This window comes from Trichogramma pretiosum, unplaced genomic scaffold (assembly GCF_000599845.2).
Source record: "Trichogramma pretiosum strain Unisexual culture from Peru unplaced genomic scaffold, Tpre_2.0 scaffold26, whole genome shotgun sequence".
Classification (NCBI taxonomy): Eukaryota; Metazoa; Arthropoda; class Insecta; order Hymenoptera; family Trichogrammatidae; genus Trichogramma; species Trichogramma pretiosum.
The window spans coordinates 954,848-974,845 of NW_019641640.1; the positions used below are offsets into that span (position 1 = coordinate 954,848).

Sequence of the window (19,998 nt, forward strand, 5' to 3'; positions counted from 1 at the left end):
CGATTAAATTTTATTACTGTTTTTTCATAACTATTTAATATCAAAATTTGATCATTTAGCGCGTAAAAAGAAAAAAATTTCTCATCTTAAGGTACAAGAAGAAGCATCAATAGTAAGGAATTGAGTTGTAAAACAAGTTCGTTCCAGCCTGAGGTTAGTTCCATACCTATAAATATCGCGGAAATTTTCACTTTTGGATGGAAAAGATCGTAAGGTAAACAAATATTTATTGTTGTGCGAGCCATCGAGGAATTTCGCGGAAGGATGCTTTTCATTAGCAAAACTCGCCGGCAATAATTTCCATACTCTGTCACAAGTGCAGGGCGGAATATGTAACGATGCATACTGGAAAAAGCACGAGTCGGCCTGTTTATAACATACATATTATATTATTAAAGGCGGCTTGATTTATCGAGGCTGCAGTCAACACGTGTCTTCCCGTGTATAGCGTGGAGCAAATGGAAATATTCTCTTTATTCATTGACGATCTTATACGAGTTTATTTTTAGATCTCTCTATAGCGTACTTTTCGTTTACAGTTATTGATAATGGTGGTACTGGAATTTGTTTTTTCCTACTGAGAATCGATTGAAATAATTTTTGCCTTGTGCAAGCACAGGAATTTCTGGAAAAAAAATTGCTGAAAATGTTGCGTTGACCTTATCAACGCTGATTGACCAAATAGGAAGAAAAGATAACATTGTGTTTGAAATATTCAATGCAACTGCGTAAATGTCAGTGGAAATTGATGACTTGGTTTACACTTGCTGATTTTCCGTGAATTAACAATTTTCACTCTAAAAAGTCACATTGTAAGGTTTATTTTCTTTAGTAGTAAATCGAAATTTAACGAATCTTGTACAATTTACAAATCTGTGACGCTAAAATTATCTGACTTTTTAATTCATGATGATAATTTTTTTGTAAGTTGCACGCCCCAATGATTGACTCGTAAAACTGACATTGAAACGATTATCGAGTGAAAGTACGCAATCATTAAAGTCACACTATCTGTAATCTTTTTATGCGGAGGAATTAGCCACCAGAAAATTTTAAAAAGTCTGCAGATTAAAAACTATATAAAAATAATGGCATGTACGATTAAAAAATTCTCTCGTCACATGCATACATTACGATCGAGAGAGTCACGTTTGTGACAACGTGGGCAAAATTATTAATTTTATAACAACAAACAACGAAATCTTCGTGTTTTCATTGCGTCGACAGACGATAAGAAACGTTACGCTATAATGTTTATCGATTCGCATAATATTGATGAATGCACATATGTAGAAAGCTCGTCGTCAAAAATAGATATCCTCGATTTTTCAAGGGTTTCGATAGCTATTGTTTGAACATCGAATGAAATTTAATTTCCTCGTGAACAATTAGTTTACTTTAAATGAAATTAACTACTGAGCATTTTAAAAATGACAAGTATACATTTAATGATTCTTTGACTTTCTATTTTAGAAAATAGTGGACGCGAAACAACTAGCTGAGAATTCATAAACGTACGTTCATTCTTCAGGAAACTCGAGACACGTGACTCAAAATGGGATGTGAAAGGGGTGGATGTAACAAACCCTCCAGGTGCGGTGGATCAACCGTCCCCGCAAATTATTGCAAAGGTTCGTTGATTATCTCCACGTATCATCGCTGCTCGACATTATCGAGGGAAAAATTTTTCTACAGCTAAGAAAAAGGATCCACCGTGCGTTCCGTGCACCCCGTGTCCGAAGCGTAAGTACAAGAAATTGAAGCGTCAAACGTGCGGATCGAGCAAAGTCATGGCCAAGATCAAACCATCCTTGGCAATAAGAGAGAGAGTCAGGAAGTCGCACACATTGTGCGTGATGAACGAGGAAAAAGTGCAGCAACTCATGGAGGAGCAGAATACGAGAGTAAAGATTCAAGCATTAGAAAAGATGTGGAACATCGGTAAGCGTCACCGACGGAATTACATCTGTTGTTTTTATTTGAAAATACGTATATACCAAAAAGCGCCGTGCGTCTTAGTGCGCTGTTTACGCGCGGCGAAAGATGTGCCGCTTGCAAAATATTAATTTATTAATGTCAATGAAACTGGTCCGCGCGCGAACGAGCCAGAGTGAGCGAGCGAGCTGCGCTTGGCCACAATTCGCAACAATTTTACACATCCGCTTGTGTGCGATTCGACGTCGCTACGCCACGGTGTTGCACGTGCTTCTTGAAAAGAGAGGAAAATACATTGATCTATACTTTTATATTCATATCTATGCACCTGCAATCCACAGCGGTCACGTGCGTGTATGTCGCGGATCGCGCTCGCTCGCTCGCTCTGGCACGGTGCAGGCATCGCGTCGCGATGTGCACGCAGCGGTCGACCTGAGTCATTCCACACATACGATGTAGTCGAATTTTTTATAATTTTTAGTTGTGCAACTGATATTTTGCACAAATTTCGATAATTTGCGCTGAGCGCGCGAGCGACTCTCGAGAGTCATTGACGTGAGCCGCGATGACGTGGGCACTCGCTCGGAAATATTGCAATTTGAATTTCCGCCGTAATCGATTATATCGAAAGGCCCAAGAGAATTTTCCGCGTTGAAGGGCACGCGGCTACGGCGGCGTCGTGTGGCGCGAGCTTAAAATAAACGCGCGCGCACCAGGATCGTGATTCGAAATCGCGAATAATTTTTCCCCGCGCGCGCAATAAGGAAAGTATCGACTCGATGCGTGAGCGCGCGCGCAGAGATAGAGCTGGTCAATAAATTCATCCTTTTGTTATTGAAGGTTTCTTGGATTACGTGATGGCCCTAGGATCCCAAATGGAAAAAAGTACAAAAGAATCCGACGGAAAATGTGAAAAACAGGTTGGACAAGAGGAATCAGACTCGGAATGCGAGTCTACCTACTCCGATATTAGCCTGCTAGACTTAGGAGGTCTGTAAAAGATGCTCGACTCGTGGCTACCTTTTTTTTATGTATATCGAGACGCGATAAACTCCGTCAATTTATATGTCAAAAAGAGTCTTACGAAAATAATTATGGGATATTGACCGTACGGGTTTTAAAGTACACTTCGCAAAGTGTGTCTTCAAAGAAGCAACTTAAGAGTCGATTATTTGCAAATATTTTTCATGCATAAGACGCTATGAAAATAGTTCGCGTGTATACAGTAATTTGTGAAAAGGCGCAAACGTCACATATCAATATATAGTTACGGTCTGTTTTCGTCAAATTTAATTTTATGCAGCTTTGCCTCAAATTTTTGTTCGCGATGACATACTGCTTTGAATGAGAAATACTTTATCGTATCCTTTTCAATTCTTTTTGACTTTATTTCAGAGTTTGCGCTGACGAAAAAGGAAATCGATGAGATTAATATAAACGTGCCGGCATTAAAGAAAGAAGAAAAAGTTGAAGAAAAAGAAGACGAAAAACTTAAAGAAAAAGAAGACGAAAAAGTTGACGAAAAGCCCAAGAAAAAATGATGACAAAAGATCTCGACTACGAAGATATCAATTGAACGAATTTAAAAATTGTCGATAAAAATAGAAAATTAAAAACCAATAAAAAAAGTCTACCCGGCAATAGTGGGGTTTCGTCGTCTTCTCTGATTGTCGCGCAAATCACAGTTTACAAGCAAACAAAGAAACGCTTATATCGATTTAGGTTTTATGCGTTGCAATTGGCTTTGTCAGAAAAAAACACGAGTGAAATTGAAAATTCATCGTTGCATAGTGGGTAATGACAAAAAACGTGATGTTTTCCCCACCGACTCGGGTCCGCTGCCGTTCAGAACGCAGCAGCGGCTATTTCCAAACGAAACGCACTCGTCCTGCCATAATAGGGACGCATTGCAAAACTAGTTGCAGGGTAGGTCGAGCAAGCTTGCACGAAGGGCAGCCACTTTTCCGATGTGTACCACATGCTGCGGCGGTGGCATCGTCGGCAGCAGCAGCTGTTGCAACGAGAAAAACGACGAAAAAAAAAGGAGAGGCTCTCGCGATACAACACGCACACTCGTGTACGTATGTACTCGCGTAATGTATAGTGACGATGATCATTGGCTCTCGTCTCCCTCTGAGGCGCTCCTCGTACTCCAACAACACAGCAGCATACCGAGAGACCCAAATAGATAAACCGTCAGTCGACGTCTTGCTCGTCGTCAGTTGTAGCCGTTACAGCAACACAAGCTCTCGTTTGCGAGTTCTTCTTGGTGGCGGTGCGGCTCGCGCGGTACACGCGACCTTATCACTTCTTGGCTCGAGAGAGATATATCGTTGCGACGAGGCCTTCGTCGCACGAATTCAACAGCTGGCTCGGCCATTACCGATCACTTTTTTACAGTGAATTCCTTTCTTTGCCACGTTCAAGCTCGTGGAATCGCTTCGAAAGCTCGGAAAAATCCATCGAGGCGACCTTTGGATTTGGATCTTGTGCCACCGTCGATTTCCACGAAGATTCTGTAACGAGAATTCGTCAAGATGAAGAATTTACTCTGCTTTGGATTTTTACGAAGGCGTAAGTTCTTTATTATGTAATACATTTTTTTAATTTGCATGATGGGTAAATGAGACGGGCTTGGTCGGTAATTAAATTCAATTAAAAAAAAAATTGCGGAAAATTTTTTTTCGTTTTTTGAAAAATGATCCGTGCACGCACGTATCTCGCCTCCGCTATGTAACTACCACATAAAGCACTTTGATTAAAAACTTATTGAAGCGATTTGGCGCACTAGGCACTTTTATCGATGATCAAATAGTTGAAACATTAAAAAAAAAAACTGGAAGAAGCGTCGCAAGTCGCAGACAAATCATATCGCATTTACATATCACGTGCGTAACAAAACTTTTCTACCACTTATTATTCTAATTACTGATTTAACAAGTTTGTATCCTAGCTACTTTAAGTCTACATTGAATTATACTGTCATTTGTATATTTTGAATATTTTTTGGATAAAATGAGCTGTTCTAATAATAAGCTGTTATTTATTTGTTTCGAGAAACTTAAAAGTTGAATGTCGGACAAACGATAAGAGACAAATTTTAGTTATCCTCGTATAAAAAGATAATATAAGATTTTTGAAAGAATTACCGTGTTCTACCGAAAATATGCCATGCCTTATATTTTTTTTTGTAAAACGCATACGCCTTATCATCGGAACATGACTTATATTATTCGTAAATTGTTAAAACGTCATTCTCGCCATGACCATATTCTACTCTGATAGCTAGACTTAAATATTTACTGCATCATTTTTGGACCAATCGATATTCTAAACGTTTTTCTTTGCAAAATACTACAAGATTAATCATTAAATCTTGTTTACATATTGATAAAAAATTATGTTGAAAAGTACGCCTTATTTTAGGAATACGCCCTATATTCTTTTGAGACTCGAAAATTCGATCAAGGCTTATTTTTGGGGTACGGCTTATTTTCGGTAAAACACGGTAGCTTGTTTCTCGCATTCGGTGCGAATTTTGAGTAACATATTATTTTATCAAAAAATTCAAATTGCACCATATCGAAATTCGCACATTTGAAACTGGTTTAGCATAGTGATTTTTTTTAAAGTTCAGTTTCAGCTGGTATTTTGAATTAAAGATTGACAACAAGAAAAATTCACATAGTTGATTTTTTCCTTTATTTTTTTGACCAGAAAATTTAGTCGAACTTTTCAGATTATTTCATCATCGGTGATTTGCTACGTGATGCCTTTCACGATTACATACTCATTCATGTTAATAGATTACAGCTTCCCAATGACTGATTCTCTTTATCACTTTCTTGTCTGCTTGCGGTTACTCACATTTTTTTTAATGTAAAAGCCATAACATAACTCGGATTTTTTTAAAGTAATTACACGTATGATAATTATGCAACTTGAATAATCAAAAGTGTGCAAATTTCTCTGACAGCTTAGCGATCGTGTCAGCAATATTGTTTTCCGTCTGCGATAAAATAATAAAAAAAAAAATTGAAAATTTAGCATACTGCTGCATTACTATATTGTGGAACTAGGATGAAATAATAACATTGTTAGTTATTTATGATGATATCGTGGTCGATAAGACATACAAAAGAAAAACTGAGATATGCTTGCATAATCAATTGACGGAAATCGTCAAGTAAAGCGCCGCCATCACACCAAAGCTAATTTTTTTTTTTAATGATTCCAAACGATTTTTTGCCGCTGGTATCGGTGCTCATAAACAAATATCGATCATGCTAATTTGCCTTAAAAAGACAAAATCATTTTTTGTTTCGAAGGATCGCTCAAAAATATCTTCTTACGTATGCGAGACGGAGCATAGAAAAAAATTTAATTTATGAAGTGTTGAGCATTATTGTATATTATTAGATTTTCTGTAATTAATCGAGGCCGAAATACATTTCCACTGATTGACCGAGAGTCATCGCTGAGTTTTATTTTAGAATCGATTTAAATAGAAAATTTTGATTAATGATCGACGCGGCCGAGCGATTGATTTGTAAAAAATAATTAATCAAGCCTTACAACTTCTGAATAGTAGACGATATTAAACGATGAACTGTCATTCATTGCAGGTCAATGCAGCAAGCTCGAGGTGCCTGCAAAAGATGCGTCGAGGAAAGACCAGGACTGTCAACCTCGCTCTCGTACTCTGGGCCTGACCGACATCCTGATTTTGGACTCGCCGAATGTGCCCCTGCAACCGACTTCAAAAAGTAAACTAAAACTAAAAAAAAAACAAAAACACAAATCACACGTTCCCCGTGCACTGCACTCTATAACTGCACTGTGCCGTACTGATGCTTCATGACGCAATTCATGTCTGTCCTTATCGTAAATCTTCTCTTCATGCTGCTCTTTGTTAAGGGGTATAAAGGCCTTAAACTGTCGCGATGATGGGATAAGTGTAAGGTTTATTTTCAAACCTCGTGGTAAGTAATACTGTGCTATTTTTCATTCATGTTTTGTATAAGAGAAAGCAATCGATTAAATATGAATTGGTTGACGTTTTTTCAAATTATTTTTGCTTGATACTTTAATTGAATAAGAGTAAGACATCTCAGTCATGGGCATTTTTACGATATTTATATTTAATCGTATGACGTATTATTATTAAATGTTAAACTCAAAAAAGTTCTTGGACGAATCAACTCGATTCTTAGCGAAAAACAACATTGAGTGCTTGAGCGATTGAATTTAAAATTCATCTGTGAATTGGATCTGATGCTCATATAACTATGAATTAATATTTTCGTCTTGCGAGCGTAAAATACTTATCCAAATGAATGACTGCGGGTGACTCGAATTAAAATCTTACTCGCTTGCCCATTACAATAAACGAGTATAATAAGTACTGCGAAACAGGTTTACCTGAATCAGTGCTTTTTACCTCGTAAGCATTCTAATGCACTTTGTTTTGAACTTTCTTGTTAAATCTGCAAATACTAAAGTCGTTTTATCTTCATTCCCTTGATGAGCACAAGCTCGGTTCGCGTTCACTGGGAAAAATCAAGGAAAAACTCAATTAGCTTATAAGCTTCAAAAGTATCTGCAAATTGGATAATTTAATATTAAATGCAACAATTACATACTATAATTGCATTCTCTTGAGAGCAAAAAAAAAATGGTGCAGTGTACCATCAGTGAATGATTTTTGAATTAGCATACTATACTTATTTACACGAGGTAAGTACACCGCATGTGATTCTGTATGGAGGAAAATTGCCCGAAACGATTACGAAAAATCGAAGGTTGAAAAATGGGGAAAACGATAAATAGAGCTGCCGATCGAAGAGTCGTGTGTCAGCATTAAGATTTACGCACATAATTTTTCGAGCAAAAATCGGCAAATGCTGCATTTTTTTATCACACGAAGGTTAAGGCTATCGAGGCTTGCAGCAAGCGTCTCAAGAACTCGTTATTGATTGATGAGTGAAAAAAGTCTCTCTTCAACTATATTATACTACTGACAACGCCGCGACACGTGACGGATAAGCCCACGTACGAATTCGAAGATTACAGATAATAATGTGCTGCTGCGCCGCCACAGTGCGCGTCGTTTCGCATTTTCATTCCAATTTTCGTATCGCGTTTCGTGTTGCGCGCGCGCGTGCACTTGCATAGTGTCGCGATTTTATTTATTGGATAGATCGGCTTTATACGCGACCTGCTATGAGCATCGGCGCGATGCACGAGCATCCGATGATCAGATGCAAATATGAATTAAATAGGCAAGAAAAAAAAAGAAGTTGCCTAACGCTACTTTGGAATAGCTCTTCGATTGATTAATTGACTGAACACAGCATTGATACTTCTATTCATGCGTTAGTGATTGAATTAATCGCGAGTAAAGTTTATAATTATCGAATTCGATGATTTATCGAGGATTTGTTCTTGTTGTGATATTTTGCTGACGGTTTTTACTTGTACCGCTGCCTCCAACAATTTAGCGTTAAATAATGGGTTTTCCACAAGTGACAGACGAGGATTTTTAGCTTCGAACGTTAGACTGATTTTTTTTCTATGAGCGATATCATATTATTATTAGATTATTACTCGCTTTGAATACAATTCAAGATCGATTCACGTGCTTTCAGTTTTACCCGATGACCCATCTCTTCGCGTAGTTTGTTTATTTTCTTACTTTCTCGTGCGATGCAGCTTTTGAGTTGTAAATAATAAAAATACATAAGTTTTGCCCTACTTTGCTTTTATTTCACCGATTGCTATTCGGTGCGAAATTCCTGCGAACTGCTATAAAGTATTTTTACGATGCAATATTTTTAGTCGCTGTAAGAAAGTGAGCTTTTGTCGCTGTAACCAAAATGTTCAGTTGCATTAGTTGTCGTAACACAATGACTTTTTGTAGTCCTAACTACTACTGCGCACCAAAATTTTTTTTCTTCCATATGTGGACTATAGTATAACCATAAAAGAATCTCTCGGTTGTCGTAAACATAAACATCTCAAGAGGGCATCCTCAAAGGCAGCTAAATCGAGCGCCTTTGACTTTTGAAAATTCTCAAGTTATGCGCTGGTATCTTTCCATAGACGTCACGATCTGTATTTCATCGTTTTATTAGGGTACAGCATATGTGTATAGGTATGCATAAAAAGTAGGGAGGTGGTGTTGTGTGTTGTGTTTATGCGGCGACGGGTCAACGATCCAGAAAAAATGAGAAAGCGCAGAGAAAGAGAGAAAGACGGAGAAACGAAGACGTCATAGGCATTAATTCGCTTCTTCCTCTGGGTGCTCTCCTTTGTTGCACACACACGCGCCGTGCGTGTGATTTAACGGTCAGGGCCATATTCTCCGAGGCCGTACGAAGGTACTCGGTAAATAAATAAACGGGCCTAACTGTTTAATTTTCATGTTCACAAGATAATTTGTCATTTAATGTTTGGGTTGTTTTTTTTTACGGTAACTTCGGTCGCGTGCATCGAACAAACGATGTAAAACGAGCGCAGGCTTCTCGAAAGATCTCCCGAGGGATTTGGAAAACCACGAAAAACATTCGCTGACTCTTTAGAATCTGCGCCTCGCAACGCGAAAATAAAACAAAAACAAAAAAAACCATACCGAATTCTCGCGAACCAATGTCACTCTGCGCTGCGAGATATATCCGATAAAAGGAAGCATGAGTAATGCGCTCCACACGCTTAGAAAATCCGCGCGCAGTGGAAAGAGTCCGAGCTGGAAAATATACGTATTATCAAAGCTATTATCCTTCCTCTATATAACTTATATATATACGCGAATATGTATTTATTTATCGGTTGTGTATATGAGGACATATATGCGCGGCGACGGCGGCGGCGACTCGCGAACCGGTAATTTTCCATCGGCGCTGCTCACACTGCACCAGGATCATGTCGCGCGTTCTCCGCCGCGAGATCGTGGCGGCGGCAGGGTGCGATGACTCCTCTTTCTCTCGTTCTTTCTCTCGTTCTTTAACCGTACACGCTCGCACGCGCATTATATCTATATCTATATTCATATATAAAGGACCACGCGCACGAGTAAAGGGTCGCGGACGGAAAGTTACGAGTTATGCCACGAGCGCGTTTTGGGACCGGTAGCGCACCAACCCGAAAACCCTAAGATAAAGAACTTTCTTGCTCCTCTTGCTCTTCTGCTTCTTCTTCTTCTTCTTCTTCTTCTTTCTCGCGGATCGTCAACGCGCGTCTCGATCGTGTTCACGCTGTCGACTTATCGCGCTGCGCCTGTATGGATCCTTTTCTCCGGATTTCGATGACGCACGAGGATCGCCGCTGTGCGACCGATTCGCTCTGCTGCGCGCCTCGCACACACACACTACTATACACACAATAATGGTCCTGTGCGAGGCGCATTATTAATATTTATTGCATACATTTGTACTTTTTCGATGTTTTACTTCTTTTATATGTGTCGTTTCGAGCTGCTTCTTTTTTTTCGCTCTGCCGTAATGGCTCGGTAATAAAACGATACAGTACGCGCGGGGCGTGTAATTACTATCTATCGCAGCGTCGAGCGTGCGCATGAACATAACGACGCCGATCTTAATAATCGTGACGAAGTTGAAAGTACAATGCAAACTGCGCTGAACCTGTTCTGCGAGCTTAACATAATTGTGCTACGGTTTACTTTTCATGAAACTAAACATTTTATGCGATTTAATGGCATGTGATGGAGAGGAAGATGCAGAAAAGAATTTTTTTGCGTTAACAGGTGCAATAATAAACAGTTAATATAAGAAACATTGCCATGTTATGTCATATTTTAATTAGCAATTAAATGTTTGCTCAAGTTACGATATTTTAGAAAATTTGATCCCCCTTCGCGTTTAAAACAATTTTGAAGGGATTAAATTGAAGTCAATAATTTTTCCAAATAGTATTATTAGAGTATCAACAATCTAAAGTAACCGAAAGGTATTTGAAAATGTTGAAAAATGAACCAAAGCAAACTTGTTATTTCGCGCGCGAACACTAAGAAAGCGATAAAGGCAAGAACTACAAAATTCGGTATCGCGCGATCTAAATCCCGGTTAAGCACGTGATGGTGAGTCGTCGTCGGGGGATTGAAAAGCTCGTTAAATGGGTCGCATCTCTCGCACACACTCTCGTGCGTATGCGCCTTTCACGTGACGTTGAAAATGCGCCCGTGCATGTTTCGCTCTTCTTCTTTTTCTTCGCGATTTTTTTTCGTCTCTCTGTAATTCTGTTTTGCCTGGGCACCCAAGTGCACATGGGGCACGACGACGAGAGGGGGCAAAACCACACGCTATATATACGCGCTATGCAACACGAAAACAAGATTCGCGCTTGATAATCCTTTACGTCCGGCGTGTTTACCAGACAATAATGACACCTCCGTGTATACATTTCGCCGAGTGGAAATTTCCGATGCCCACAGGCCGCGGCGCGTATAGTATACAGGAACCTGATGCGTACCAAAAGTGCGATGACTTCTGGAATGATCAAAAAAGAAGCAGCAGAAGAAGGAGGAGCTGGAGTTGAACGATGAAGCAAATGTATCGGATAACTTGGTCTTTAAAGGGCCGCGGAAAGTTACCTCGAAACTCGTCTCCTCCTTTTCTTGCTTTCTCTCTTGAACTTGATTTTCTTTCGACGATGACTTGTGCATTTTGCAACTCGTACGAATTAATTAGCCGCCCATGAGGAAGTATACAGGAAAATACACATTATGAAATACTCATTACTTTCAAGTACGAATTTTTTAACCGATATCGATTTTCATTTCTCAAATTTAGATAAAATTTTACTTTTTATTAACCCTAATAACCTCGTTTCAATTAAAAAACCATTGTATACATTTTCTGATGAAAATGTATTTTTTGTTACAAGCTTTTCTCTCATAATTTTTTTTTTCAATATACCTGTGCAGACGGTGTTTTTTGATCCATGACAATTTGATTTTAAAAGTCCCTTCATATTTATATAACAATTAAAACTGATCAAAAATCTTCGTCGGAATGCTTAACAGTAATAATGCTGTAATGACCAGAAAATGACCACTAAAAATGTTTTGATGGATTATTTTTGGCGATTTTTCTGAGACAATTATGTTAAAAGTATTAAGCACTTTTTTTCAGACTAATTTTAAATCGCGTCAAAGACGATAATACAACTTCTAACTTCCACCACTAGATGGTGAGTACCCTCATCTGTAAATCTACAAGTGGCAAAATCAAAATAGTAGTATAAGTCAAATCAGAGGTTTGAAAAATTATGAAGACAATTTTTATTGCCCTTAGTATATGCCTAGTTCTGATGACCTTTTTATGTTCTAGAAAATTTTTAGTTGGTTAAAAATTAGCCATAAAATATTGAGAATTCCTACCAGCACATGTACAACTAATAAAAACTAATTGTAAATTATATTTGTATATATTTCTCGAATAAGAATGTACGAGAAAATAATTAAGTATTCATCAATTTTGCACGATCACGGTCGAAAAAGGCAAAAAAAAAAGAATGAATAATCCGTGCATCATAATATATCGCAGGAAAAATCCTTTGATGATTTGAGAACTATAAATATTATCATTGGAAAAGTTCCGATAAATAAATCCTTTAATCGCATAATTTCAACGGTTGGTCTTACACTTATTTTTGATTTATTATCGGCCGAACGAAGGCAATGTATGCTAAAAGAGGAATTGCAAGTGTATCGGGCTGTGCATACTCCAAACTTGTTTTATTTTTAATCGTACACAAAGTAGCTTCCAGTACACCGATAAACATTTCCATTTATAAATCGCTGAATGAACGTTCTAGCAGTATTCCACGCGCGCACGGCAATTTGAGATCCGAGAGTTTGAACAAAAAAAAAAGTTAAATTGCGTAGTGTCGCAAAAGTCCTTGACGGCCTCGCCACCGATGTTCTCTCTCTCTCTCTCTCTCTCTCTCTTAGTCTCTCTGACATCGATGGTTTTTTGGATCTCTCTCTCGATATCCAGATAGTTAAGAGAGCGACCACGCGGGAGGGAGTTAATGTAATTACGGGCACAGGCAGCGACGACGGCGCACATGGTATGCACCGATTAGCACAGTTACGCACACTCGCTCGCCGGGGCGACACATAACATTTACGCATGCGTTGCAAAACCCGGTGCGCGAGCGAGAGAGAAAACAAGTACGCAGAGGCAGGAGAGCGCATTTGTTAGGCCACTTCTGATCATTGCGTTCGGCGGCGCGCAGACCAGATTCGAACCTTCCAGAATCTATCTCTCTCTCTCTCGAGATATTATATCCCACAGCCTCTCTTGAACCTTGAGAGAAAGGTGCACATCGCCGCATACATGCGAACGCTACGCGCCTGCCCGTTGTATATATAATATCCATGTCTAAATGCAAACCGATGTAAGCGTATAGGAGTGCACCGCGCGCGGGCAGTGCGTGAGTGGAGGAAACGGGTACCTACATTTTTCGAAAAGAAGGTCGCGCCTGCGGGAAAGCTGATTTTGGGAACCGCGCGTATCCCGCAGAAATCGACCATTGACACATTTTCATAGCTTCCTTTATTTTCGATGCGTTGCGAAATTATATTTTTCTAAAAAATCTTGAATTGTTGAATTAAAAGCTACGTGAAAATTAAGAGCGAAGATAAAATAAGGATGATCGCTTCGAATACCAAATTTTACTGTAACGCGTTTACATATTAGGTCATTATTAACGTTGTAAATATTGAATCAACGCGCGAGGGATGACTGTGCGTAATAATCCGAGGATTTTTCCCCGCACTTACTTTTGCTCTTAACTTCTTTTAATGAGACGCTGCAAAAAGAAAAACCACAATTAAGTACACGTAAATAACTCGTTTCAACGTCGCTTGTTTGGTTTTATTTCTATCTTACGAGCGCCGAAAGAAAATGTCACATCCGTAGGAATTTTCCAAATAATCATCCAAATAATGAGCATTTTGATTTTTCTCGGCAAAACATATCCACGCACGTCGGAAAACACTCAACACGACGTTTCAAAATTAGAATTGCCGATCGAAACATACGATCGATGCTATTGAATTGTGCCAGCCCAAGGTACAAGAGAAAAACTACTCTATGGTCAAGTTTATATATGCTCAATATATTATTACAAGTCCAATGAGTCCCGGCGTTTTTTTATGCAACTGACACAGCGAATAATACAACATTGTCGGGTTTTTATCCTAGAAATATCTTTTCTAATTGCAATTTATGATAGTGCAAATTCAATTCTCGCTTCTCCTTGCGCCGCGGATCGTTGCATCCAATTTAAATGGACCTTCCTCTCGCGTCGACCGATAATGACATTCATTGTTAATTGATGCGAGGATTTTGCTAATCAAGCCATAGACGCGTGTCCCGAGCGAACTTACGTCTTCGCTTACGTCCGGTGTTATATAGTCATAACCGGTCAAACTTATACTAAATTTTTATATAAATATAAATATCTATCGGTTTATATATAAACACGCGGCATTAAATAATTTTTTCGACGTCGGCCGAGTATTAAAATGAACAGGCTCTCGACCCATGGAGTTAATTTCAAAATCATAGTCACGCAACGCGTATACATGTGAACCTGAAAATGAATAGGTGACATTAATACTATGGCTTTGATCTTTTTTTTCCAAGTAGTTTTCTAGATCGTTCTAAAGCGAAAAAGGTCACCTATCGCGAAAAATGTCATACATTTTATTAATATTATATTTTTGATATTTTATTATCTTTGCACTGTAAGACATGTTTCTTAGGAAATAGTCCACGGAAGTTTGCGACGTAATTGTACATCACCTGATAATTCAGGATCTCACTTTATTTTTAAGGAAAATATTCTAAATCGCTATTCTAATTAATTAAGAGACCTTTGCATTGAAGTAAAAAAAATACGGGAAAAACACACATTCTTCTCGTTGATTCATGGCTTTATCGCTATCGGAAGTTTACATGTTATTTCGAAGCGATAGAATAATTATAAACAGAATAAGTTCATTTGTTATTCCTGGTATTTTTGGAAGAAAAAACTATCAGTGTTATTGCGATGTTCACGTAAATTATTTTTCTTTACATAAAAATAATTTAGCTCAAGCTTAGGGTTAAAACACGTTATTAAAGATAACAAGTAAAAATGATCCCAGTACAAATTTTACTAGCATTTTTTTGTATATTAGTAAAAGTATTATTCGAGGATAATTTCAATAAGATTCACAACGAACCACATCATTTTCTTTATCCTCAAATCTTTTTATTACTCCCGAAGGCATCGAAAAGTTTTGAAGAAAAATATCCATGTACATAACAAGATCATCCGACGATTAAAACCCATTCATTAATTGATCCGATCAAGTGTATGTAATTTAAAGTAAGGTGATATACCTCGTAGGATTGCAACAAAAAAATATATATACGCACGCACTGGAGCAAAGAACGTTTTATTCGCAGAAAATCGATTCATCATCATCATCGGTTATGCATAAAAATTGTCCGTTTTGCGCGCGATTTTCTTTACCGAATAGTAGTATACATTAGAGATTTAATTGTTTGTGAAAAAAGCTCTCGATTTTTTCAACAACAAATTATTTGAGTGACATGCACACACACGCGCAGACAGAGCGTGGAAAACTTGTTGCTTATATGAACGTCTCAATTAAGCTACACGATTTAGACGTTCGGATATTTAATCTCCCTCTCTCGCTCTCTGTCTCTTGGCTGTTTTGCACTAATTATACGTACGTACAATATAGTACGGCTCTGGCGTGGTTATTATTCCCAAAGTTTCCCTCTTCGTTCGTTGAAAAGCGACGGCGAGAGAGACCGATTTTCTCGGATCTGATTTACCATCGCGCGCGCCGCCAGGTGAGCATTAACGGCAGCATCAGGACCGATCGCGCCGACGATGCTCTCGAGATAGATCCGATTCATTGTCCGTCGTTATACATGCTGCGCTCGTATAGAAAACGAAAAGTAAGGAAAAATCATACATACCACACATGTATAGAATCGTGATAAACGCGCGCATACCTCATGTACGAAACATCGGTTGAAATTTTTATCTCTCTGTCTATAATACGAGTATATAAAATATCCGCGAGCAGACAGAGAAAGAGAGAGGGAGAAGCTGTGCACACGTGTAGCCGAGAAAAATGAGCACTAGGGAAAACAGGATCGGACGATGTAAGGGTGAGCTGATATCTTGTATCTTTTAATATACGATAGAAAATGCTACGCGTAAAGAGCGCCGAGCCCGAGAGCCGGTGCATGTGTACCTTTTTTCGACGAGTCACGCGATGCACAATGAGGGTTCGAACGATGTACACCTACTTGCCAGAACCTCCTCTCAGATCAGGACAAAAAAGTAGCGAAGAAAACAGGACAGAGAATGTGAATTTACAATGAAGAATAATCATCGTCGATATAGTTGCGTAGATAAAGTTTTTGCTGTATCACGAACCACGCCATCGTCGTCGTCGTTCACCTTTGTATATCAAAGTAACAAGGTGTATCGATGTGCGCAAATCTCGTCAAGGTCACGAAATTTTTGAAATTCCACAGTCGAATATATCTATCGAAACTCGAAATAGCGAAATGTGCGCAAAAACGTCGTAGCTTATACGAGGCTCGCGAATCCTCGCGTGCGCACACACGCCAGATGACAGCATTGCATCACCGCGCGCGAAATAGTACAGATCTAGAGAGAAGTGCGTCGTTCGGCGCAACAACACAATCCAAAAAGCATCTAATGGACTCGAAGCGGTGCGCACAGGAGGGAGTGCAACACACGGGCAAAAAAAAAGTCGCTCGCACACAAGCTGCTGCTGCTGCTGGAGCTTACACAAGAGATATCGAGCGAGTCCGTGCGAGTAAAAAAAGTTCATTGATCCGCGTGTGTGCGCAAGGAAGATCTTTCGCATACGCGCGATCTCGGCCTGCAGCGGCGGCAGCAGCAGCAGCGAATGACGCGCGCGATTGGCTCGAGCTCCACGTGCCGCTGCCTCCACCACCGGCTGAGAAACCGATATTTCTTTGGCGCTCGGCGATGCCGGCCCGACACTTTGGCTCTGTAACGCGAAGCGAGAGCGTCTCTGTGGTATACTCACGTTGTTGATATACACACACGTCCCAACGCATAAATACACACGTCTCTGCATTGTACTTGTGCATTTGACAACAGTCCTACTGTGTGACAAGTGCGTGAGAGAAATAATAAAAAGAGAGAGAGACCAATATTATATTTGCCAGTGATATTTTATACTTTGCAACCGAGTGATAAATTTCTTGCGCCAGATTCCGTTTGAGACTGGCTGCAAGCTGCCATATAAACAATTTCGCTAGTTCTTTCAATCGAGACTTTCGTCCGTAACGAATTTTCACTCGACTCGAATCGCGAGATATAAAACTTAAGCCGCAATCATGAAGGATTTGATGTCGATATGGAGCCGACTCTCCGGCAAGCACTATGCCATGGTCAGCCAGAAGTCAAGGAGGGAGCCGACGCAAGCCAGCCCGGACGATCCACACCAGGAAGCCGCGCACACTCTCCGACGAAAATCCTCCATCGTCGTCAATCGATACTTCAGCAATGCCATACCCATGCACTCGGACGGCCGACTCAGGTGGTCGAGAAGTAAGTTTTGCAAACGCAACACACGACTCTTTTTAATAAACTCGAGAGCTTTCGTGCTTTCCACGAGCTTTCGTCTCCGCTTCTTCGATTTTTATTTCCATCTTTATCGATTCTCTTTTTGCTTTTTCTGGTTCTCTGAGGGAATTTTTTACGACTGTTTGTGGCTTTTTATGACGACTTCTATATGTGAAAATAAGTTACTGTAATTGAGGATCGTAAAAATTTAATTTTACAACGTTCCATAACTGGATCAATTTTTTAATCGAGCGCATTAAAGTTCGTGTGAATTTTTTCGCTATCGATTGAAAGCTTCATTTCTTGACTCAATTAAACATTTTTATTTCACTCTCTGGTGTCAGGTAGTCTCGTTCGTAAAATTATTCACCAGATAAAAAACGAAACTATTCATTCGGAACGCGTATCGATCAAATTGGTTGGGTATCCAACGGCGTCAAAAAAAAGTCGAAACATGAAATTGTCTCGATTCACCCGCTCGCACACACTCTCGTGTCGCCTTATTACATGGCTCTCGCGCGATCGAATTAATTAACGCTTATATGAGCTACGTATTCATTAAAAGAACTGCAAGTTTTTGCGCGCGCGTGCGCACCTGCGCGACGAACTACGCAAAAACTTATCGTACTTTCGGGTCGATGATTATTTTTTGTCGCATGGATTTTTCAAGAAGTTTCTGCAATTTTCTTCTGGCTGCGCGCGTACGCCGTATAGATATATATCCGTAATATGAAAACGCTCGCGATCAGGAAACAATTTTTTGCTCCGCACGCGCGGAGGTATTTTTTTACTCGCGTGCGCGCGAGGTGTAATGATCGCGATCGGCGGTGCGCGCGCTGCGTACGAGAACTTCGGATTATCACTGATGCGTAATACTAAGCCAAAATCTTTTACTTGTCAGAGAATTGACGATTCTAACGCGATTATGTGAAAAAAAGTCCACTTTGTTCATTGTCGATTGATAAACACCTAGTACTAGTTGTCGACTCAATCGATTGTGAAAATAACATAAGCTCTGGATACAATAATCCTAAAGTTGATAAATCATACAATTAAATCTCCTATAAAATATCGTACTTCAGCTCTCACAATGACGTCAGGCGTGAATAACTCTTCTTACTCTCGTTAAAAATCGGTACATAACTATGACTTCTTTTTGCTAGAAAAAACGGCAAATCCGAGCCATGCACTCCTCTAATGACCAGCGCCCCATGACGCGCGCGCACGAGTATAGGTAAACCGGACGACCTTGGCGCGAATAAAGGACTGTGCACCGCGCGAATAATAATGCTCTGGTTTTCTCGTTCGAGTAACGAGAGTAGAGAGAGAGAGAGAGAGAGAGAGAGAGAGAAAATAGAGATCGAAGTTAATTTTCTTCTTTCCACGAATCCATCCCATCTTCGGTGTCGTTATCCTTTACGTAATTACATTCGAAGAGCGAAAAATGTCGTTCGTTTGGTAGTGAAATGCGCCTCTTTATCGGCTACAGCTCGACAAAAAGGTAAACAAAGGAAAGGCGCGAAACAAAATAGAAGCCAAAAAATCAATTAGAATGAGTATTTACGGTAATCAATTCCATTGTGATTTCATTCGTCCATATAATAGAGCGATTACTATACAATGCTTAGCCGACACGAACTGCGAATCGAAGTTTGCGCATTGAATAATTCATGCATTTTTATTGCATCGCCGATCTCCGACACTGTGTGGTCTATAAACTTTTATAAAGTGTCGATGCTCGGCGTGCACACTTTGCACGGATGGTACGAACTCGAACATTGAATGAAAATGTTTCTGAAAAAATTAATATTTTACTTCATCGCGATAAGCGTTTTCTCAGCTAGGACAAGACTTTGAAAATCCCGCCCGAGTCTCTAGCAAAGTCGATACATTCGCGCAGAGCAGAAATCTGCATTGCATATTAAATCTGCTTTTACCCTAGAGGTGTTCGGTGCGCACATGTCGCAAGAACTAGTCGTAAATATAATTTCATTGCTGACCTCAAACGCGCGTATAATATTGGTGTATGCTTATTAAGCACACGAGGAAGAAAGTGCTAGAACAGCGGCAAATTTTTGCGCGATCAATCTCCGTTGTTGTGGCATTACATCAGCGACAAACAAATAGCCCCTGCGCGCTTTTGCGTCAAAAAGTTTTATAGACAATCATCGGTTAAATAACAGGCTCGGACTACGACTGACTACTACTACTGCTACAACTAAATACTATACTATGACTATACTATGAAGCGCACCGCCTATCGTATAATCCTATTTCTGGCCGCTGAAAAAAATTAATCCTAGATGCAAATCGTCGAGCGCGCGTCATTGTATTTCCAAAAATATATACATTCAATTTCTTAAAGCGTGAGACGAGCAGCAGCGGCAG

At 39.6% G+C, this 19,998-nt stretch overlaps 2 protein-coding genes across 3 annotated transcripts in view; both read left to right on the plus strand.

The window, feature by feature from the left end:
• Nucleotides 1-79: 79 nt before the first annotated feature.
• On the plus strand, nucleotides 80-3,476 carry LOC111693822. The gene is made up of 5 exons (XM_023459615.1): nucleotides 80-153; nucleotides 1,474-1,631; nucleotides 1,696-1,941; nucleotides 2,776-2,925; nucleotides 3,331-3,476. The coding sequence occupies exons 2-5, from the start codon at nucleotides 1,556-1,558 to the stop codon at nucleotides 3,474-3,476; spliced, it is 618 nt and encodes a 205-aa protein (XP_023315383.1). The 5' UTR covers nucleotides 80-153; nucleotides 1,474-1,555.
• A 622-nt stretch (nucleotides 3,477-4,098) lies between these two features.
• LOC106652572 (scavenger receptor class B member 1-like) overlaps nucleotides 4,099-19,998 on the plus strand; it is a 34,418-nt gene continuing 18,518 nt past the window's right edge. Inside the window, exons 1-2 of one of the 2 annotated variants that reach the window (XM_014371596.2) lie at nucleotides 4,099-4,509; nucleotides 6,561-6,701. In XM_014371596.2, the coding sequence (XP_014227082.1) occupies nucleotides 4,473-4,509; nucleotides 6,561-6,701 (178 nt within the window). In that variant the 5' untranslated portion in view covers nucleotides 4,099-4,472. Of the gene's footprint in view, nucleotides 4,510-6,560; nucleotides 6,702-15,490; nucleotides 17,596-19,998 lie in introns of those variants that run through there. The other variant, XM_014371595.2, reaches the window with a different exon arrangement.